At 32.1% G+C, this 24,497-nt stretch overlaps 3 protein-coding genes across 3 annotated transcripts; 1 reads left to right on the top strand and 2 right to left on the bottom strand.

The window, feature by feature from the left end:
- Positions 1 to 5,815: 5,815 nt before the first annotated feature.
- On the top strand, positions 5,816 to 8,577 carry LOC133699854 (pentatricopeptide repeat-containing protein At5g52850, chloroplastic). The gene has a single exon (XM_062123348.1). It carries the CDS (start codon positions 5,962 to 5,964, stop codon positions 8,275 to 8,277), a length of 2,316 nt encoding a protein of 771 aa, XP_061979332.1. The 5' UTR covers positions 5,816 to 5,961; the 3' UTR covers positions 8,278 to 8,577.
- A 339-nt stretch (positions 8,578 to 8,916) lies between these two features.
- On the bottom strand, positions 8,917 to 11,054 carry LOC133699855 (probable NADH dehydrogenase [ubiquinone] 1 alpha subcomplex subunit 5, mitochondrial). The gene is made up of 2 exons (XM_062123349.1): positions 10,612 to 11,054; positions 8,917 to 9,316 (listed from the first exon to the last, which is right to left on the bottom strand). The coding sequence occupies exons 1-2, from the start codon at positions 10,922 to 10,924 to the stop codon at positions 9,114 to 9,116; spliced, it is 516 nt and encodes a 171-aa protein (XP_061979333.1). The 5' UTR covers positions 10,925 to 11,054; the 3' UTR covers positions 8,917 to 9,113.
- Positions 11,055 to 15,482: 4,428 nt separating this feature from the next.
- On the bottom strand, positions 15,483 to 17,277 carry LOC133699166 (probable WRKY transcription factor 27). The gene is made up of 3 exons (XM_062122322.1): positions 16,551 to 17,277; positions 16,324 to 16,437; positions 15,483 to 16,219 (listed from the first exon to the last, which is right to left on the bottom strand). Exons 1-3 carry the CDS (start codon positions 17,120 to 17,122, stop codon positions 15,607 to 15,609), a joined length of 1,299 nt encoding a protein of 432 aa, XP_061978306.1. The 5' UTR covers positions 17,123 to 17,277; the 3' UTR covers positions 15,483 to 15,606.
- Between the last annotated feature and the right edge of the window lie 7,220 nt (positions 17,278 to 24,497).

Genomic DNA, 24,497 nt, shown 5'->3' with positions numbered 1-24,497 from the left:
ATTAGACGGAAGAGTATAGCTAGTATAAACTAATTGTTACACACTTATTACTTAACGTGGCTTGTTGCCTGGATCATGTAGGATTCCAATATGTCCTCACCAATTCTTTTTTCACATCGGTTATGCATCTGCAGTGCATATTATAAACTAATAGCTATACAATGTTTGCTTGACATGGCTTGTCATACGGATCTTCTAGGATCCGATATGCCTACCTTATTCAAGTTTTTCTACATAACACGTTTTCATATTGCATATGAAAATCAACCACATGACTTCGAAGGATCCATTTACATTGGTCACAAGTTTTCCTCGTGAGCAAGGCTATGGGGTCCCATATAGTTTTTATTTTGGGCTTTTCAAGCGGTTCCATGGACAAAATAACCACAGCAACACGAATATTGGAACATAATTGTTCCATAATATATAGAAAACAATATGTCAACAAGTCGTCATAATATAATCGCCGTGGATAGTGTCTCGGATACCAAGATAGTAGCATGAGTCTTTTGTCCTATCCATATGTCCAAGCCATAGCCCCACTTCTTCTATGTGTGTGTGTGTGTGTGTGTGTGTGTGTGTGTGTGTGTGTGTGTGTGTATTCAGCAACTAGTGTAATCTGCTTCCAAGCTAACCTAGCATTCATCAAATACCCTTCTTCTTCTCCTGTTCTCAACCTCGAATCGCAAACACATATAACCACAACCCCCTCTTAGTCTCTTACCATTAACCAAGCATCCCAAAACCCAGAAAACCAATCTCTGAATCTTTATACCACAGCCCCAGAAATGCTGCAGCCACCTCTTCAACCATTAGGTCCATCACAGACACCGCCTTCTTCTCCTTTCATCGACCTTGAATCCCAATTACCAGAGACACAGGCACAAACCTCTCTTACCCTTAACCAGGAAATATCTCAAATCCCAGAAACGCAACCATTACATTTCACAGCCATCAATTCAGAAATACTGTTGCAATTAGCACAAATACAGGCGCCTCAGCCTCATTCTGCAATGGAAACAGAGCTGCTACATTTACAACCTCCAACACAACAGACACCTTCCCTTGACATCAATACACAACAAATCAATATGGTCATTGTTAAGCAGATCAGTCTAGAATGGCCTAACATAATCATGGCATTCTGTTTTGACGCAGCAATTCAGATAGCTCTCCAGTACGAAAAAACCCAGCAGTCCAAGTTCCCTGTTTCCTTCTACTTGCGTTCTCTTTCCGTACTACTCCCTTTTGCTTCCCTTTTTGCTTCACAGTTAATTAGCAAAAAGTTTCCAGACATATCCAAAGCATTGGAGAAAGTTGCAATATTCCTTGCTGCCTTTGCATTTTTCACCACCATTGCAACTCCATTAGCCCTGACCCTCAACTGAAATGCAAGTACAATGTTGTCTTGTATTCACAAAATCTGCTTTGGAGGAGAAGGTTGTCCCTTGTGACTGTTGCTTAATAGGAGAAATGTAAGATAAAGTAATAAGTCTCCTAGTTATTCTATTAAGAGTTTGTGTTGTTGTAGCTTGGAGAGTTCGGTGATTAAATTCCTTTATTAATCATTGTACATTGATTAATTCTCTACAAGGAATACAGTTGATTGATTTACAACATGGGATCATATGTGCATAGTGTGCTAGGTGTTTGAGTGAATTGTGAGACCATAAACTTGCACTCTCCTGTCCAAGAAAAATAAATCCAATTTAATTCCAGTAACTCTGCCTGCCTTGTACAATATTAACCAATCTTGAATATCATTTTTTCCTCGCATTTTTCTATTTCACTTAATGTTGTACTTTTCTAGTCGATGATCAACAAATGATATCTTTCGACAACACTTAACCAAGCTTTCTTGATCGTAGTTTGGGGCAGAGTAGGATACCACCTACTGCCCTCACAGTCATCAAAGACCCCACCTTCTTCTCTTTCCATCGGCCTTGAATCCCAATTACCAGAAACACAGGCACAACCCTCTCTTATCCTTAACCATGAAATATCTCAAAACCCAGAAACACAACCATTACATTACACATCCATCAATTTAGAAATACTGTTGCAAAGAGCACAAACCCAATCGCATCAACAGCCTCATTCTGCTATGGAAACAGAGCTCCTGTATTTACCATCAATACACAAAAAATCAATACGGTCATTCTTAAGCAAACCATTCTAGAATGGCCTGTCCAATGCACATGATGATCATGGCATTCTGTTTCGAGGCAGCAATTCAGATAGCTCTCCAATATGAAAGAAAAAAAAAACTCAACAGCCCAAGCTCCCTATTTCCTTCTACTGCGTTATTTTTCCATTCTACTTATCTTTACTTCCTTTTTTGTTTCACAGTTAATTAGCCAAAAGTTTCATAACTCTCTCTCTCTCTCTCTCTCTCTCTCACGCACGCACGCACGCACGCACGCACACATAAATACATATAAAGCAAGTTAACAAACAAATCAAAATAACATATCTATGAATGAAAGTTAAAAAAATTATAAATATAATAAAATCATGTTTCAAAATCAATTTATAAATTTTAATATTAAAATATTAATTATAATCGAGTTTTTATGAATAATTTGTTATTAGTATTATTATTTTCAAATCAAATACATAATAATTGAATTTTTTTTATTAAATTTTAAATAAATATTTATAATAATATTTAAGAATTATGTTAAAAGAAAAAGAGTAAATCAATCTGATAAAAATTATTTAGAATATATAAAAAAACAAAAACAGAAACACTAATACCATCAAAACCTTTATACCAACTTATAAAGGCCCATTGATATTTGAAATGAGGATCTGTATGAACCATTCGCTCCAAGGCATAGCATCCTCAAATCCATTAATTAGTGATCTTTTAACAATGAGAGCATAAGTCTTGATTCATTTTTGGAGATTCCTTCTCTTCAAAAGTTTAAACCAAAGAGAACTATTCTAGTAAGTGTACAAATTCAGAAGTAGTTTGTTTTTACAGTTGAAATCGAGTTTTTAAATTGAAATTATTTTTTATATTTTTTAATTATTTTAATTTGTTGATGTTAAAAGTAATTTTTTTAAAAAATAAAATAAAAAATATTATTTTTATATATTTTCAAATAAAAAACACTTTAAAAATAATCACCAGTCAGTCACTATTATAATTAGTATAATTGGGTATTGTTGCCTTTCCTTCATTCATTTAAACTTTTCTTTCAATTGTCCTTTTCTACCACTCCCACTTGATGCATCCTCAAATTCATTAGCGATGCATCCTAGATTTTATTCTAAAATTCTTCCTCTAAGAGGACCGACAAAAGAGACTTGAAAAGATTATTTATTAAGCAATGAGAGCAGAAATCTTGATTCATCAATGGAGATTCCTTCTCTTGAAAAGTTTGAAAATAAAATTGATACTATAAATATTTTTAAATACAAACTTATACTATAATAATAATAATAATAATAATAATAATAATATACAAACTTCTATATTATGCACATCTTGTCCGACGACATCGGGCCTCACAGGAGAAAATTCAAGGAAGCCCCACCAGTTCTTTTTCTATATCAATGAATTGCAAAACATCGAACATTCCTTGCTATAAACCAATTGTTATGCACTTTTACTTGGATATGACATCTTACACGGATCATGTAGGATCCGATAGCTTATCTTATTCCCTGTTCTATATAAACTAATTGTTATCCATCAAGAAATTCGGTGTGGCTTGTTACACGGATCATGTAGTCGGATCCGGTATGCCTATCTTATTCAAGCTTTTCTACATAACACGGTGTCATGCTGCATGTGAAAATTGACTAGACGACTCTGCAGGATCCATCACTCACATAGCTCAAAAGTTTTCCTGGTAAGCAAGGCTATGGGGTGGGGTCCCATATAATTTTTCTTTTGGGCTTTTCAAGCGGTTCCAAAGACAAAATGATCACAACTACATGAACATTGTAAGAAAATTGTTTCATAAAATATATAAAAAATCAAGGTCTCAATTTCCATTGGAAACTCTTCATTAAATTTTAGACTGAGGGCTCAGCAGATATGACATCAAAAGAGCTGGTAACTTCAAATCTTTCATAGTACTTCATTATCTTGTAAGGTTGCGTTAGTAACAGTAAAGGTAGTTTTTGGTATTGTGTTACAGTTGTATTTTTAAAAAAAATTGATTGTTTTTTTATTTTGAAATTTTATTTTGTGTTTTTCATTGTTTTGATGTGGTAATGTCAAAATTATTATTTTAATAAATTTTCAAACAAAAAAAGATTTTGAAAAATATCTACCATACTCTCAAACAGACAGTAAATCAATCTAAATTTAACATGTTCCAGTCAATCTAATTGGTTTACAGACACACGCTACGTTGTGGATCGAATAAAAAAAATTGAATGTAACAAAAAAATATTCTAGCCATTAAAAATTATTTAATATTGTTATTAAATACAGTCTAATGGGTCAGTTTTGAAATCTTCCAACTCGACTTCTTGTCTAACTCGAGTTTAAAATTAAATCATGTAAGAGTTAGTCTGACATGGTTTAGTCAACTTGGTTACTTCAAAGACAACTTGATCAACCGATAAAAAAAGTTTGAAGATGAAATTGACAGAAAAAAAAAAAACATTTCCGACCCAACTTCTTACCTAACCCTAGTTTAAAATTAAATCATGTAGGAATTATCTTGATATGACCTAGCTGGCTTAAATAGTCCAAAGACAATCCAAATGACTATTAAAAAACATCTTATGATAAAATTGACCAAAAAAAAACCTTATTAATTCGTCTACTTACTTAACTCGAGTTTAAAATATAGTTGTGTGAAAGTTATCCTAATATGACGTAGTTGACTTGACTAATTCAAAAGCAACTCAATGGACTGGTAAAAAAGTCTAAGGACAAAATTAAGAAGAAAAAAATAAAATTAATAGTAAAAACATGTCGACCTGATATCTTGCCTAACCTGGTTTATAATTAAACTATGTAAGAATTGCTCCAATATGATTTAGTCTTCTTGACCGATTCATTGCCTAACCTGATTTATAATTAAACTATGTAAGAATTGCTCCGATATGATTTAGTCTTCTTGACCGATTCAAAAAAAACCTGAATTATTGTTAAAAAAAAATATGAGGATGATATTGAAAAAAAAAAGATGAAATTGAATGGAAAAAAATTTCACTATATGAATAATATGAATAGTACATTAAGTTTCCAAATTTTCTAGTATAGTAGGATGTTTAAAAATTAACGCAATTAAGAGTACGGCTAAAGTTGCAAGGACCATGCTTCTGTTGCTGAGGGCTTGAACTAGCATCTGGAAGTCTGAAATACTGGGTATTTTTTTTAATTATTATGAGTAAGATTTATTTGTATTTATTACTTATATCATTATTTTATAAAATAAATATATCCAAAAAATAGAAATAATTCTACATCATACAATAATAACAAAATTTTATCATCTGTTTCATATTTAGCATAAACAGTAATATTTAATATATACATGATTTTATTTATAATGCCATATAAACAAGATTTTTTTATTAAAAAAAAATTATTTCAAAAGTTACATAGCTTGTTATTGTAGTTATAACCCAACGTTGGAGTTAAACTTATCGATCATCACAAATCAATTTAAAATACAAAGTTTTGATTTATTTTTTTAATTAAATTAAGTTTTATTCTGATTTTAATTAATTCATTAATTAACTTACTGAATTGATTAATTTTAATCAAATTAATTTTCATTTAGTTGGATATAAAACTCAGGTCGGCTAGATTTATCACAGCTTATCGTGGAGCATGCAGCTGGGCTTTGGTTTTATCAAAGTTGAATGAGCCTGGCCTGAGGTCCCAAAAACATTCCTAAGAAATTAATCTCAAAGTCCAACACATGAACCACGTCCAACTTGTTTAATGTTTCAAGAATTTGGAGATTTTAGTAGTCTTCTTTATGCAAGATGATAAGTAAAACAGCAACAAAGATCTTAAGCAGAACAGAACTCCCCTGTTTGCAAGAAACATGTTCTCATCTTATTTCCTTCTGCAACTCCAAATCTTTAAGGCAAGGTGTTTGCATTCACAGTCCAATAATCAAACTGGGTTTTCAAGACCACTTGTATCTAAACAACAATCTGCTGTCTCTCTATTCAAAGTGCTTTACTTTGGACTATGCACGCCAGTTCTTCGATGAAATGCCATCTAGAGATGTTGTGTCTTGGACTGGGATTCTTTCTGCTTATGTTAAGCATGAAAAACATGAAGAAGCGCTTGGAATGTTTCAGGAAATGATGGGTTCTGGTCCTTGTCCGAATGAATTCACTTTTTCAAGTGTTTTAAGGGGTTGTTCTGCTTTAGGAGAATTCAGTGGTGGAAAGTGTATTCATGGATGTGTCATAAAACATGGGTTTGAGTCAAACCAGATTTTGGGGTCCGTTTTGATTGATTTGTATTCCAAGTACGGTTCTATTGAGGAGGCATGTAGGCTATTTAATTGTGTGGATAATGGTGATGTTGTTTCGTGGACAACGATGATTTCTTCTCTTGTTCAAGCAGGGAAATGGAGTCAGGCATTGAGGATTTATATTGATATGATTAAGGCTGGTGTCTATCCAAATGAATTCACTTTTGTTAAGGTTTTAGCTGCAGCGGGGTTTCTTGGTTTGAAACATGGAAAAGTGGTTCATGCCCATTTGATAGTTTTCGGGGTTGAGTTGAATTTGGTAGTGAAGACTGCCCTTGTCCATATGTATTCCAAGTGCCAGAGGATGGACGATGCTATAAGGATTTCAAAACTGACACCAGAGTCTGATAGGTTTTTGTGGACTGCTATTCTCTCTGGGTTGGCTCAAAACTTGAAGTTAAGGGAAGCTGTAGTTGCATTTCAGGAAATGGAGGCCTCTGGAATTTTATCGAACAATTTTACATACCTGAGTATTTTGAATGCTTGCTCGTTAATTCTGTCTCTTGATTTAGGGAGACAGATCCATGCAAGGGTGATCATGGCTGGTTTGGAGGATGATGTTCCTGTTGGAAATGCACTTGTTGACATGTACATGAAATGCTCTCATGAGGTAAAAGATGGCTTGAGAGTGTTCAAAGGCATAGAGTCGCCTGATGTAATCTCTTGGACATCTTTGATTGCTGGCCTTTCTGAACATGGTTTCCATCAAGATTCTTTTGACTCGTATATGGAGATGACAGCTTCTGGGCTGCAACCAAATTCTGTTACGCTATCAATCATCCTCAGATCCTGTAGGGCAGCAAAATCTGCAAGTCAATTATTGAAGCTGCATGGACATGTAATCAAGACAAATGCTGATCATGATATTGTTGTCAGTAATGCTCTTGTAGATGCTTATGCTGGAAATGAAAGGGTAGATGATGCATGGCATTTGATTAGAAATATGAGCCAAAGAGATGCCCTCACATACACAGGTTTGGCCACAAGGCTCAATCAGATGGGCCATCATGAAATGGCATTACATATAATCAATCACATGTTCAACGATGACATTAAGATGGATGGATATAGCATGGCCGGCTTCTTATCCGCATCAGCTGGCTTGAATAGCGTGGAAACTGGAATGCAACTTCATAGTTATTCTGTGAAATCTGGTTTAGGCAGCTTTATTTCAGTCTCCAATGGCCTAGTTAGCTTTTATGGGAAATGTGGACTTACACATGATGCAGAGCGAGCATTTGCAGAAATAAGTGAGCCAGACATCGTGTCATGGAATGGATTGATATCCGTGTTGGCATCGTATGGGCATATCTCTTCTGCTCTCTCTACTTTTGATGATATGAGGTTGACCGGAGTCAAGCCTGATTCAGTTACGTTCTTGTTAGTGCTTTTCACTTGCACTCATGGTGGTTTGGTTGACATGGGTCTCGAGTATTTTAATTCAATGAAAGAAATGCATGGCATAGAGCCTCAGTTGGATCACTATGTTTGCTTATTTGATCTCCTTGGCCGAGCCGGCCGGCTAGAGGAGGCAATGGAAATACTAGAAACCATGCCTATTAGGCCAAATGCATCAATCTACAAGACTCTGCTGGCAGCGTGCAAAGTTCATAGGATTGTGCCTCTTGGGGAAGATATAGCCAGCCGAGGTCTCAAGCTTGATCCATCAGATCCTGCATTCAATCTGATGCTTGCAAACTTGTATGATAGTTCTGGACGGCCTGATTTAGCTGCAACGATCCGCAGGTCGGTGAGGGATAAAGGTTCATCTCTTCCACAAAGGAGTTGTAGTTCACATCCTGAGCTAGTGTGATGTGAAATCTTGGATCACTAACTACTTAGTATAAAGATCAAGGATATCAATCTGACGATAATGAAGATCAGTTTTACCAGTATGAGAATATTGATTACTGGACTCAGTCTCCTAAATATGCCATTAAAAGCTTCTCTGTGTACAACTTGAACTTGTAGAGACCATGGTGTTTTCTACTTGTGATTGCACACATGGCCTGCTGCAATTAAGAAGAGCACACAGTATTGCACTGATCCTTGTGAATTTTCTGGACTTGTCCAAAGTGGTAACCCTAAACCTTATTCTTTATTTAATAGCAAATCAATTTTCTTCCTTTATGGGACAGGACATTCTTAGAATTTCCATTTTACAGCTACTTTTGCAACTAATAATTATTGCAGCATTGGCAGTATCATGACACATTCGCATGTTTATTATTTCCCCTTACTTGCGCATTAAAGAAATCACCATGCCATCGGTGATCATAAAATAGATAGCAGGTGAATAACATACTGCTCTATCATCAGCTCTGAAATTGCTTTGCCATCCAGACATGCGCTAGTTATAGCTTATATTACAAGTGTTAACGAGATCACCATCACCAATATTCTGATCAGTCAAATAATAGATGTGTTATTTTTCACAGGAAGCAAAAGTGACTTGTAAAAAACATCAAATTTCTTGTAACACCCATTCGGATTATTGCCTGAATGGCTCAAGCCAGAGTCTCATAAATTGAATCCCATTTGAATCTGGAAAATAGGGATTACAAGAAAACAAACACAAACATGACTAACAACAACGAACAGATTCAACACTAAAGCTCAGTGTTTTCTGAAATAACTGTCAGCAGCATTTTACTCCTTTGACTGCGACTCACCAGATGTGACAGCAGGTGCATCCTTTGGTTCCACACGCTTTGTCTGCACAGCCTCGAGTGTCTGGTAAAACTCTGCAGGGAGAGGACCGGGTATATGCCTTGGGACATGCTTAGGAATGGGAGCATCATTCTCTATAATTTCGCATTCATAGTCATCAGGAACGCCCCAAGGATCCCACTCTGTGCTCAACAGAACAAAATTTTCTTAGTAGTTGAAGTGATATAAAATACATAATAATGCTCTAGCATGCAATGCAGGCTTCGCGGAAATTATTAACCGGACATGATTGATGATCTGACATGTAGCTGCTTGGCAGTTTCTTCCCAAAATAAAAATGCTAGCTAACAAACCTTGAAAGCTGAAATTCATGTTTCAGATACAGCATGTTCCCCAACAAGATGCGCATAAGAAAAAAATAATGATGATTCTAATGCAAATGGAAGTAAAATCAATATGCATAGTCTCTCTCTCCCTTTCTTCTTTTGAGAAGATATACACAATGAAAATCTTCAAAGCATACAAATTTGTAAACTTAGCAGGCTGAGAATGATATATCAAGTGGTAAAAATAATGACCATCATTTAAGCTCACAAAAATGAGTGCCTCAAATCAGAACAAAATGGAGGAACTAAATGTAACCGACTTGAGTAAAGTCTTCATTAATAACTTACAACCCTCATCTCTAAATCTATCATTATTGACAATGTACCTATAGAATCAAACTTCAATTCACATTAGACCTAGTTTAACACTGCAGTTAGGAAGGTGGAAAATGTAAGGGATCAAACTAATCTTGGTATATTTTAGACACAGTATCTAGCCAACAAGCATCAAACAAACCAGTTAGTAGTGAATGGCCACTGCAAATGAAATTTCAAGCTTGCCTTGACAAACTCCATGAGTCTCTTTGTTTCACTTTTCTATTATATATTTACTTCATTTTATTTCATTGTTTGTTTGTTTGAAGGACATAGCCAATTGCAATGCTCAAACCATACATACAAAGTATGCTTAAATTGGTTGTAAAACACGATTTAGGATCATAAAAACTCCCTAATATCATAATATCCTCCATTAGCCGCATCCGCCACACCAAAAACTAGTTCGGAGCTATAATTAGTTGAATTCAGCACAAATTACCAAACTTGATAACAAATGTACTACCAAAACTCATCTCTTAATACATCATTGACAAAACCCCACTCGAATCGACTGAAATTTCATCTCTCGTAATACATACATTGGAAAAACACAATTTAATGATAATTAACCAAAATCAACAACCACTATTATACAAGATAATTTTCTAGATTAAAATACTTTTGAGCTCATTTATTAGCAAAAATCAAATTAAATATAAACCTAAATTATCTTCCGCCACAAGCATTGACTTATAGCACAAATAAATCTTAATAAACCATAAACTAAGCGAAATAAATCAGGAAAAAAAATAAAATCTAAGAAATGTACTGACCGATCATTTTTTCGATGAGCTTGAGCTCATCTTGAGCTTCTTCAATAAGCTCTTCGACCTGACCACATCCAATCCGTTCCTCAATCTTCTCCCAGTCTACTTCTTCTTCACAAACTTTAAGTCTATGTGTTGTAAAGCTCTCCACTGCTTTACGGTATCCTTCATCTTCCGGAACTGCTTTGATCTCTTTTAGGGTTTTGTTGTACAGATTGATCAACACTTCTCTCGCATTCGGGGCCACATCCAATCCAACGATCCCTGTGGTTTGCTTCACCTTCGCCAGTAATGGCCGTCCGATTGCCCGCAGGAACATCGCCGATTGTCACACTGGATCACGACTGCTTTTCTTCTCTCTCTCAGTGTTGTGTTGTTCTCTTTCGGGTTTTGGAGAGAAATGAGGAACTGTTTTGAGTTGTAATCGAGTACGGTTGGATAGAAGAAGTGAGAGAGAGAGAGTAGATCTTGACCGTCAATTTGAGAGTAAATCTGTGGGTCCTGGTCGCTTAAGATCAAATAGTGTGGGCCATCTATTAAGATTAGCCCACAGTGGTTCATGTAAGATTTTGGCCCAATCAAACTAGTTTCCATCTTTTATCATTAATATATATATATATATATATATATATATATATATATATATAACAGCCTCAATTTCATTAAAAAACATTAATGTATTATATAATACACAGTTCTTAAACTTGGCTACTACAAAGGGTTAATATGGTTACCTATTGATCGAGAGCTAAATTTGGGATAAGTTTTAAATTATTTTAAATATTAATTTCATAAATGGATGGTCAGAAAATAATTTGTTTTATGATAATTATCTTTTTTTTTTTGGTAAGGAATAATTATCATTACTAAATATATGGTAATTATAATTATTAATAAACAAAAAGCAAAAGATAACAAAGCTATCTTTCTGTTAGGGTGAATTTTCTTTTTTATGTTCTCACCATTCATCATCACTTATTCTTCTTCTTCTTCTTCTTCTTCTTCTTCTTTCTTGATAATTAAGAAAGATGAGTTTAGATTGGGCTATGGAGTCTATGGGCTGAGAAAGTGAGGCCCGTGCATCATTCTGTTTATAGTAAATAAAAGATAGTTGGTATGCAAGAACATAATTTTAAAGAGAAGACCTAGTGTATTTTATAGACCAGAAGGGTAAATCATGGTTAATTTTTTTAAAAAAATTAAAATATCAAAATAGTATTATTCTAAACAAAAATAAAAATAAAAATCAAATAATTTTACTTAGATTATGAGTCAAACTAGATTTTTTACTATATCAAGTTAAGTCAATTATTTCCTTAATTTTTTTCAATCAAAATTGACTTGGATCGCGGATCAGTCAACTTCTAAATTAACATGTGTGTCAATCTAGTCTAGATTTTATAAAATGAATAATTATGGTAAATAGTGAGAAATGTTTTGAAAAAATTTTACTATTATTTAAATTATTATATATATATATATATATTATATTTTGAAGTATTACCTAACAACTTAAATATTGGGATTAAAATATTTCTTGGACATGAATATCTTACCAAAATTACTTTTTCAAAAAATCTAACTTTTTTTCTTTTAAATGAGTGGATCCCATCATTGGATATCACAAATAATGAGGGTGAACTTTTTCTCTCAATAAAATTACCATTATTCACAAAATATAAACACACCCAAGTTCTTTCTACCTTGCTCTATGTTAACACCCTCGTTTTCAATGAATGTTTCACCATGCGTGTGTAGATTTATATATAGAGTCAAGACAAATATATTGTTTTTTTATTAGCTTTATACTCTATATTTTGTATATTTTATGCAAGACATTTTTTCTACCTTGCTCTATGTTAACAGGCAATTTTTTTCTCTCTAATATGTAACCTTATGTTAATAGATATAAATCTTGATTTAATTTTTAGATAGAAGATTTCAGAGGTTATGTTTTTTTTATGAAGTTAAAATTTCATAGTTTTCTTAAATTGGGAAGGTCTCTAAATGTGCTTCAAAAGTTACTAGAATTTATCATATTTCTCCTAGTTAATTTTATTTTTTTATTATATTTTTACTTCATTTAGTTGTTTTTTTTTATATATAAGCAGCCTAAAAAACTGTAATATTTAGTTTTAATTAGAAAAAATATTGAGAAAATAAGAATACAAATTAGAGTTTCTGTATTATGATACTTTTGAGCAAAATTTTATCATTTTGTGTTCAGTGTTTTTTTCCCTCGTAAATGTTATTATAAAAAAATAAATACAAAATGACATTTTCAATCCAGCCACAGTCACATTTTGTGTGATAAAATATCACACTTAGTATAGGAAGAACAACTTGCATAATTATTTAAAATCATGAGAATCTTGAACTACCTCATTGATGATGTTACGGGTTGACCATTTAACAATCATATATATATATATATATATATATATATATATATATATATATATATATATATATATATATATATATATATATATAGCAAAGTCAGATTCTTAGATTTATTTCTCCTTCATTGAAAAAAATATATTTTGCAAAATAAAAGTAGAAATTAAACAAATGAGGAAGAAGATATGTTTGACCTATTCTTTATGTCCAAGAATATAAAAGATTTGACCTTGAACCTCGTCATCGACAGGCATGAAAAGGGATCCTGTGTCTGTCTCGTGATAAAGGGTGCTCAAAGACTGAGTCTTTGTCACGGTTTGTGTAATCTTCCACACTTTTGAGCCAGCAACCTCATGCACCCACTTGACTCTCTTCAAGTTTGCTTTATCGATGTTTACATTATATTTTCTTGGTTAGAATTTATGAATCTCATGCTGGAAAACTTTTTATTTATTTATTTATTCAAAGAATGAGGTATTTTTTACTATGATTTTATACTAAAGTTTCAAATGCCATATTTACTTTGAGAATAATAATTAAAAAAAAACCAAACTAAAGGGTGGTTTTCAAGAATTTTCAGAATTTGGCACCTATCAAAAAGCAATAAAGCATAGATGTGTGGGTACATGAGAAACTCCAATACCTGAAAACTTGATATCTCTCTCAATCTATTGATGTCTTCATCAATCAATTTTCAAATAAGTTAACCCTGTGGATATAAAATTAAATCGGTATATGTCCAGCTCAAGTCTCATGATTATAAGTTTATCGATTGACTTAAATCAATTATAAAATTATATCATTTTAAAAAGAAAAGGAATCAACTTGAAACTTATTTAAGTTTTAATCAAGTTAATCAAATTATCATTTGAGTTTGATTAGATTAATTTGGAGAGCCAATTTAAACTAAGAATCATTTGAATAATAACCGAATGCCCCATTTAACAAAAGATCTCAAAAATAAGTAAGATATATTTATCAATTATGCTTTATGAAATAAAAATTGCATCTACTTAATAAAAGATTCCAAGTACAAAATAAAAATTATTCAATAAACAAGTATCCTATCTTTTCAAAAAAAAAAAACCTTAGAGCCAATATATACCTAAAGAATTAGAGCAATAATATAAACTATATATGTTGTGGGAAATTATTGAATCTTTTTGCACATAGGATACTTGTTTATTGCTGTTGATTTGAACAGTAGATTCCACTAATTGCATGATCACAAAAGCAGAATTGCCCTAATTTTGGAGTGGATGTAAGGGAGCTTCATGTGCGCAATCACCATCTTTTCAATGGATGAGCAGTTTCTTGCTCAATTAAAAGGGATGGTCACAAAATAATTACTTGTATGATAATTATTATTATTTTGGTGCAGAATAATTATCATTACAAGCTCGATTGTAATAATTATTATCATTAATCAAACAGTAAGAAGTAACATTAAGGCTATCTTTTTTGTTAGGGTTAATCATCATTTGTTAGGGTTTCACCATCCATCCAACACGACTTATCTAGATTTTTTCCCTTCAATTTTTATCTAAACGATGGAGAAAAATTGGGCTAGAATTCAAATGTAGAGGTGCTCCTTCCCATCTATTCACCTTTTATTAAATTAATTTTATTTTTGGTAAAAATAAATGAATAAAATCCTACTAATTGATGGTGAGAAGACGAGTCTTGTTCGAGTTTTTTTGGATTTAATTTAGGGTTAGGTTATGCTTTTTTATACTTTGTTTTTTTAAGACAAGTTCTGGTTGAAATAATTTAGTTTGGTTCGATTTAATTAATTTTAGTTTTTAAAATTAAAATTAAACCAAATCAATAATTTTTTTTAATTTAAGGGGGGGGGGGTTAAAAATAAAAATAGAATGGAAGCCCAAATTTAATAAACATCATGCCATGCTTAAATTCATTTTGTTAAATCCTAAAGCTCTACAATCTCCCAATTAAGATTAATTCTAAATCACTATAATAAGTCTATGATTCCTTGATTATCCACATTTTTCCTATGATCATTCCTATCAAGAATATTTAAAATAGAAAAACTTCAAAGAAAATGAGATGAAAAATTTGGTCCTCTATATATGGTTTAAAAATTGGTCATTGTGAAAATTTATAACATTTACAGCTAAATTTCACACGCTATCACGGTTCTATATATATATTAAACATAAAAATCGAATGGAAGCCCAAATTTAATAAACATCATGCCATGCTTAAATTCATTTTGTTAAATCCTAAAGCTCTACAATCTCCCAAAAAATAGATATAAAAAAAAATTAATTTATTATAGTGATAAAAACAAAATAAAAATAAATTTGATTGATTTTTTTATTAAAAAATAGAAAAAATAAAGATATGTTTTAGCTTTTCTAACTGTATTTTATTTTATTTATTCTGAAACATCAATTAAGTGATGTAAATAAAAACAAAACAAGGAAAAAGACAAAAAAAAGAAAAGAAAAAAGACATTGTGGAGAGGGAAAAGATTCTTTCTATCTTCTACATCAATCTTGGTGGGGGAGAAAAAGTTTCCATCAAATCCAATTTTTCTTTAATAATATTAAAAGAGAAAACTTCTAGCAACTTATATAATTAGCAGCCACCACCATCAGTTGCTCCGGCTGCTGTGCTGGCTGAGCCACCAACAACAGAAGAGGAAAAGTCGTCTCCAAAAGCAGGACTATTGCTTAAACCACCACCTTCATTACCACTAACAAGCTCCTGAAACCCTTTAATAAGATCTTCATTTAAGGCCATATTTGGAATCAAAAGATCATCATCATAATCGTCATTAATGTCATTATCACAATCATCGACATCATCTTCATGATCATCGCTTCCCATCAATCCATGCCCGCCTTCCAAATTATGTGTTTTGATGCTTTCTTGCTCGTTTCCTACCGCCTCAATATTGTAAATGGGAGCTGAAAGTGTGGTTCTTGGAGACAAACTAGTGGCTGAAAGTGGAGAAGAAGACGAGCCCCTATCAGCTGAAATGGGATGCTCGGATTCTTTGTTTTCCGGCTTTTGAGCTGGTTGTTGGACCTTGTTTCTTGTACTACCGGCAAGTGAGTTCCTGTGAGTCGGACGTGGGTGTGTGTGATCACCTGTGTAGCAGACAATAAACATATTTGGATCTGTATTGCTCCTCTCCACTTGCTTTCTTGCTGCACACCCTTTTGAGCTGCTGCATCTGTAGTAGTTCCTGTAAAAGAAAAGTAACCCAATTTTTAGGCCATATTTAGTGACAAGAATCAAAATCTTCTTAAAGAAAGGAAGGCAAAAATGAGAATGGAATAAAGGGCTAACCTTGGATAGGGAGAGCCTTTGATGGGTTTTTGACCATATTTTCTCCAAGCCCACACATCATTAGAGAGATTCTCTGCAGTTACATGCGATATCAGCCTCTTCTGGTTACTTTTTCTGTCAAAAAGGAAAAAAGTTGGAAAATTTAAGCGTGAGCATTTTGTAAAGTTTTCTCATTTATGAGTAATAATTATCTTACAAGAAATGAAGAATATAATTAAGCTACTTACTTTTTTCTTGGGGTCTGAGATTGTGTGGTTCTTAAAGGAAAGAGAGAAGAAGTGCTAGTCCCTTGCTGGTGCAATTGTCTCCTTTGATTTTGTTGTTGCTGTACATGCTGTGGCTGCTTTTGGCTATTGTTGAACCAGGGACTGATGGCAACACTAGTGGATGGTGTGGTTAGTGGTTGTTGTTGTTGTTGTTGTGCAAGTTGTGGTTGATTTTGGCCACTAAAAATGACCCCAAAATCAGAAATGGAGAAGCTAGGAATATTGTTGTTGCTGTTCTTACCTTGAAGACCAGTACTGGTGGTGAAGCTAGGCAAAAAGGGCTTGTAAGAATCTTGCAATTCTTGCAAGCAGTTGTTGTTTCTAGGCTGGGAAGCAAGATTTGGAAAAGAAAATGGGTTGGATTCTCCATCATCATCATCATCATCATCAAAAGTTAAAGAATCCAGGCACTCAAAATTCTCACTGATGTTGCTGCTGCTGCTGTTTCTGTTCGTAGCAGCAGCAGCAGCAGCAGCAGCAGAGGTGCAACTCCTTACTACTGCATACAAATCCCAGTCCTGATCCTCCGCCATTGAAGACTCGATCTACCTAGAAATCCTAACCCACGTCTGTGCCTTTGTATTAATTATAATGGCAAGAAAAGAGTGAATGCAAGGCAGAAAGGACTGCGCTGACTTTTAAGATTGGAGAGATAGAGATAGAGAGAGAGAGAGAGAGAGAGAGGAGAGAGATGATGGTGGAGCACTTGACCTGGTAGATGTTAATTATTATTTATACAAAGAGAGGTGGGTGTTTTATTTTTTGCTTTTTCTTTGACTTTGTGAAAATGTCAAAAGGGAAAGGAGACAGAACAAAGCAATATGGCAATGCGAGGAAGAGGAGGTGAGTTGCTTACTTGCCTGAAACTATTTTGTTTAGTACTTGAAATTTGATTGGAAGTTAGGAAAGGTATTGGGCTTGCAATGCCATGTCTTGTCTTTCCCTCGAGAGTGTTGCCAAAAGACCTTGAATGAAAGTGGGGCTATATTGTTAGATACGCCCCAGGAAACCTTGAATGAAAGTGGGGCTATATCGCTAGATATGCCCCTGGAATCCTATTAGATTTCAGGACGATGTGTATGCACCCAACTCCATTACTAGGACGGTGATAGCTAGAACAAAAAAAAGTTTTACAAGTAATTTAGATTTATAAGAATTTTATTTCACATATTTTCCATTTGAATCTAAATTTAAAATGATAATTTTAAAATAGAGATTCTTGTGATATGCTACTTTATCAAAATAGAGATTGAAGCTTTATTTACTTAATAATGGTTTGATTACTTTATATTTTATTTTTAAAAAAATAAATTCATTTTAAAACTAGCACATGTGAGGAGAAACCCTCATGCGACCACAACAGTCATTTTTTTCTTTTGAATTAGGCATATGAGTGACATGAACCTAACATAAAAAAATATATATAAATTGATATGGTTGTAAGTGTCTTATATACATCATTAAATAAATATTTTTTTCATATTTAAATGGTGTGTACAACTTCCTTAAAGCTCTAGAGATGATTTTTCTTGATATCTATAAATTCATTTCGTTGATATCTTTTCAATAATCCTAAGTATGTTTTCATTGAGTTGTGATGTCTTCCTAACATCTAATTTTTTTCCTTCTTTCCTTCTTTCCTTTTCTTTTTTATTTTCTTTGGTTAGTGTTGGCTTATTCTTTTACTTTCTTTTCTCATTTAGTCCATCAATGTTTATTTTTAGCTCATCTTAATTCTATTATTATGATTATTTCATTAATTAAATTTATTTTTATTTAAATCGGGCAAAACAATTACTTTTTTTAGTATTCTCATTCGAAGAAAATAGTAACTTTAGCTAGTTTTTTTCCGGCAAAACAACAAATGAAATGATCATAATAATTAAACTAAAATTAATTAAATAGAAAAATTAAGAGACTAAATAAATAAACAAGTTAGCAAAAAAAAAAAAAAGGAAAACTTTTGAGCCCATGTGAGTTGCTCAAATGAGACCTGTGTATCTCAAATTGCACAAATCTCGTTTACGCAACAAGTTCAATTATGTTAATTTTAAAATTATTTTTTCAATTGTGTTAGTTCAGGAAAAAATAACTTAGTAATAATTACTACTTAAAAGAATATTTTTAGGCAAGTCTTGCATATAGGTTGGCCCTTTGCTTCCCTTAATAAATAAAAGCTTTTTATAAGGGGTGAGCAAAAAAAACTAATTAAATTGAGAAAACTGAAAAAATTGAACTGTAAAAAAAACATATTAAACCGATTAGAATTTTGAAAAAATCGATTGGTTCGGTTTTACAACTATGAAACTGAAAAAACCGAACCCAATCCCAAACCAAAAAAAACTGAGCCAAACCAGGAAAATCAAGACAAATCGGAAAAAAAACAAAGCCAAACCGGAAAAAAACTGAGTCAAACTGATTTGAACCGGTTTTTATTTTAAAAAACCGAACCAAAACCGGTCGGTTTGAACCGGTTTCAGTTTTTTTAAAAAAAAATCGGTTTGATTATTTAAAAAAAAAAACCTAACCGAACCGAAAATGATCACTCCTACCTTTTACACTAACCTAATCAAGAAATTAACTTGGGCTTTTTAAAATTTTATTTGAAATGGTTTAAAGTAATTCTATTCTACAAATCAAATTATAAAAATACGGTTCAACAAAACTTCAAATTAAACAATTAGAGATGGATGAGCTATGTGCCAAGCATATCCTACATGCTTTGTGGTGAGTATAATAGGCAATTAGGAAGTTATATCAAGCTACACTTTAGTTTATAAAGAATAAATCATCACAATGTTACCCTTATAGTTCTCAATTGTAGCAATTTTATCCTAGTATCAAATTTAACAGTCAAATAAACAGAAATTACCGTAGTGGCACGTGGAATATATCTTGAATCCCATGGCCTTGTGGGCATGAACAGAAATATCCCACCCTATTTTTGTCTCTACAAGCGGTTAAATCCAATTGTAATATCTGAAATATATTTTTTAATTATTATATAACCAATTTTAAATTACTACATACTTTTTGTGTAACAAGATTAAACACCATCTATATATAAAAATCGTGAGGATGGTCAAAATTTTACTCACTATCCGGTTTGAGATATTTAGTGAATATTATAAGTTTGCATTTTCCAGGGACTAGATTCGAAAGATGAAGTAAATAAAAGGAGTAAAATGTAACATCACCAAGTTGAGTTGGGCCCACAGGTCCCTTTAAGCAAGCCTCGTCTCTCTCTCTCTGAAAGACTGCACCTCACGACCGTACCGCGTGGTGATGAAACGATACTGACCGTACGATCAAATGGAACGTTGGAAAAGGAAATGTTCTCATGTGAGTTGGCTTATATACCTGTCTTTTTGGTGAAGAATCTTGAGCCGTTAAAAATGGATGACTAGGTTCGATGTTATATTTATTGATTGATGCTTTTTCTTATGTGGGGGGGAATCTTGGCATTTTTAACGGTAGGTGGCTTTGAAAGTGAGGTGGAGGTTAAATTGCTGGGCATTTTATGTGTGTTTGTATATGATATAAGGCACAATTGTTTTATATATATATATATATATATATATATATATATATATATATAATAAGAATAAGAGTGTGTTTGGCAGTGTAGTTGCGGGTGCTTTTCAAATAACTTTTCGTGTCAAAATGCATGCCAACGATGTTTTTTTATTTTTTAAAAATTATTTTTGACATCAACACATCAAAACGATCCAAAACGTACAAACCATATTAAATTTTAGCAAAAAAAAAAATTCAAATTTTTTGGGAACGCAGCCGCAACCGCGTTCCAAACGGTGCCTAAGTGCTTCCTGTTTACGCTGCCATCCACGTTTTAAAATTGCAGTGGTCACATAAAAAGCATTAAAATAATGTAAAATTGAGAAAAAAAATGATTAAAAAAAGAGAAAAAAAATGATTTAGTAAAATTAATTTGTGGACATATGTGTGATTAATGGAGTTGATAGCATTTAGTTAATATCGGAAAAGAAAAGACAGACTATTGGGATAGTAACCATTTTATCATGTTCATGAAGGGTAAGATAGTTTTTATTTAGAAAATTAATATGGGGATATGTACGTAATTAATGGAGTTATTTATCTAATTAGGTAGCGTTTAGTCACGGCTATATAAGGCTATAAATTGAATCAATAACTATATATTTCTTGTAATTTTCTATTTTGAAAGGATATGAATCTATTCTAAAATAATTTTTTCAGATACAAATTTATTTTATATCTTTTTTCATGTTTTTCTAACAAAGTATTTTTTCCATCTTTTCTATATTTTTTATTTTTTATTATGTATTTTAGCATACTAATCACACTCAACTTCATGAAATGGCATAATAAAATAACTTATTTATATTTTTACCTTTGAAAAATTAACCGATAAACATATATGTTAATTATGTTATCCAATTGTATATTAGGGTGACTAATTAGGTTATTTTTTATATATTAAGAGAAGATAATTACCCTTTCAAGATTTCACATTAATAATATATTATGGTCACAAAAGATAAACAAGGGAAGGAGTGAGACCATTTTTTGACATTGTGATTCAATTGTATTTTTTAAAAAGTTTAATGTTTTTTAAAAAGTTTTAAATTAATAGTTTTTAGTGTTTTTTAATCATTTTAATGTTTTAATATCAAAAATAAAAAAAATATTTTAATATATTTTTTTTTAAAAAAATATTTTAAAAAATAATATCTAACATACTCTCAAACATATTAATTTTGAGTCCTAAAATTTGTCCATTGTTTTAGCCTTTAGGGCTGCCTTCTCTTTCTAGACTAAAACTTTTTTGAAATTGTGATAAATGTTGTTTTTAAAAGTGTTTTTTAGTTGAAAATGTATCAAAATAATATTTTTAAATCCAAACAGTCTATTTAATAAATTTTTAAAAAATACACGGTCGAACTATCTAAAATTAAAAAGATTTCAAATACATGGTCCAACCATAAAAACAAACACTGCCTAAGTCTAATTATGCCAAAATATTTAAACACCTATGGCCATATTTTAGTTGGCACTCATTAATGTCCCTAAGAAATTCTAGATGCCCCTGTCGACCTGAAAACTATAACCCTAGCCTCAAGATGATAACTATAAATAATAGTGAATAAAACGAATTGAGTATGATTTTAAAACCCAATATTGCTCTTAAAAACAAGAAGAAAAAGATGCAAAAATCAAGAGAATATCACTAGAAGGAAAAAAAGGGAATGAAGAATAAATGTTTCTAGGAACAAGGGAGATACATGTACATAAATATACTCTCTCCTTCTTTACGAGGGGAGAGGGAAAAAGAAAGGGAAATCCAAGCAGAAAATCGTGTCTACCAAAATGTGAACACTTCAAACACAAAAACCCTTTATTTGGTTTAAATGACTGGAATATATATTGTAATTGAGAAGTTGATGATTGTGAGAAAGGAAGTAGACTGTTTGATAGAATATACTTAGCATAGAATTATTTTATTTTGTTGATGATCCCACAAACATTAAAGGGGTTGGAAAAGTTAGGTACTTTTGATGGAGGCTAAGTTTCCTATATATATATATATATATATATATATATTGGACCACCACCACCTCCTTCAATGCAAACAATTCATGTTCTTTTGCTTTGGATGTGTGAGTTCCAAAATTCTTACTTAAAGGGAATGAGGATCTTTGATTGCTATTTTCTTTTGAATTGTGCTGGATTACGTGTTTGAATGAAAAGAAAGAGATAGGTTTAAAATAAATTTAGGATAATTTTAAGGTGGATTTTTATATTTTTTTAAAAAATATATATAAGGAGATATATCTTTTATGTCTTCACTATTTTCATTTCATTATTTATCTCGAGAAAATAATCAAACACTATCTTATATCTTTTCTCTTACTTGAAGCTTGCTCTTATAAAAAAAAACAAATCTTCCTCTTCATAAATACATATATGTGTATCGATGCGTTGGAATTTGTTTTAATCAAACATGAATAATAGACATATTTAAAATCAAATTCAAAGTGGATATAATTATTTTTAAGGTTAAAACTTTGTTGAGAATTGTTTTTCAACAAAAATTCATTAACATGAAACATTAACATAATTAAAATAAATTATAGATAAATAAAAAATTTATCTAAAAAAACTATTGATTGCCATATTTTTATGAAACTCAAGACCCTCTATCCAAACATAGAAAATAAATGATTTTATTTAGTATTGTATATAAATAATGACTTGTTGGGATTCTTTGACTCTTATTGCATATCTATCATGTTTGCACAAAGTAAAAAGCAATTAAACTTTAAAGAAAAGTGATTAATCCTCGAAAAAGCTATTGTTGATCTACTTTCAATTATTTTTTTGGCTTTGTGTGTGTTAATACATGCTTAAACCCTAATTATATATATATATATATATATATATATATATATATATATATATATATATGCTTAGATAGGTTGCTTATATCTATTTACTAGTTCAATTCGATCACATGAAATTGCATGCTTTACAACCTAAAATAGTGTGATATATCCAAGTCTTATCTACAGCATAGAAACAACTCGATGTGCCATCCCATGACTCCCTTTACGTGCACTCATCAAACATTACATCTTCACAGTGTCTTGTCCCATCTCAGTTCGATGCTCCCTAATTATCATATAGCGTTTTAAAAGAAGATTTTTATGACTCCAACATTTTGGATGGTCAATTTCCATCAACTTGGATTGAGGGTGCCCTTATCAAACCTTATCAGACAATCCAATTGACTTGGAGAGTTGCTGTATCTTAGCTTACTTGCCGACATTATGTCAGTTTTAGACAAGAACATGGTCCTCCGGCCAATAATAAGTACCCTTCTTGAATTCTTCAGTTGAGATGAGATTCAGACATAACTTCATGGAGCCTGAAGGATAGGTAGGGTTTAATGACATGATGATTACTGTCATTTTTGTATCATGCAGGAAAAGGGTTAGAATTTTTTAAAAAAAAAATTTTCTGAAGCTTTGAAGGTGGGTTTGGCAGCTTATGAAAGCAATGTTCATGGGGCTGGCTGTTTTGATGGCGATACATGTTGAGATAGCATTGTTGTTCAAAAGCAAAGATATCAACCCACCTACAGCTTCATCCCCCACCACCACTTTTCTTGCCAGTTCTGTTCAGTCAAATCCAATAATTCTCCTCACTTCCCACTCCACATCTCATATGTGAGACAAGAGGGAAGGGGGGACACCACCCACTACTTTGCAGTGTGGGAAGAGCAAGTGCTGCGCCACAATTGCACCAAGAAACTAACACCGTTTTAGTGAAATAATAGTTATCTTTTAAAATATATTTTTTTAGAAATATATTGAAATAATATATTTTTTTATTTTTTAAATTTTATTTTTAATATTAGTGCATCAAAACAATTTAAAAACACCAAAAAATTAATTTAAAATAAAAATTAAATTTTATTTTTGTATAAAAATATTTTTCAACTGCAAATACAAGTTCATGATATATGTGTCTTTAATAACGTGAAAAATACGTTTAAACTGATAAGATGTCGGATGATTTTGACATCTTCATTTCATTACCATTAAAAAATTGTATGTAAAAACTATTAAAAAGCACAAAAATGTATTAATTTGAAGCCTTTTCAGCTAAAATGTGAAAGGATCGGTGAACAATATGACACTCTTAGGCTTAGACACTGTTTGCTCATTATTTTTTGTCATTATGAATCTGGTTACCATAAATGGAACAGAACCATTTTGGTGGTCATGAATCACATATGAAGAACAAGTAAAAGATCTTCACCTATATTGCTTTGTTCAAGTTCATTTGATCAACTAGTATTTAATCTCTAGTTGATACATGGGCGGGACTAAGCGCAGGGCTTTTCAT

Source organism: Populus nigra, chromosome 7 (assembly GCF_951802175.1).
Source record: "Populus nigra chromosome 7, ddPopNigr1.1, whole genome shotgun sequence".
Lineage (NCBI taxonomy): Eukaryota > Viridiplantae > Streptophyta > Magnoliopsida > Malpighiales > Salicaceae > Populus > Populus nigra.
Note: the sequence above shows the minus strand (reverse complement) of the source record. Positions and strands in the feature narration are given on the sequence as shown.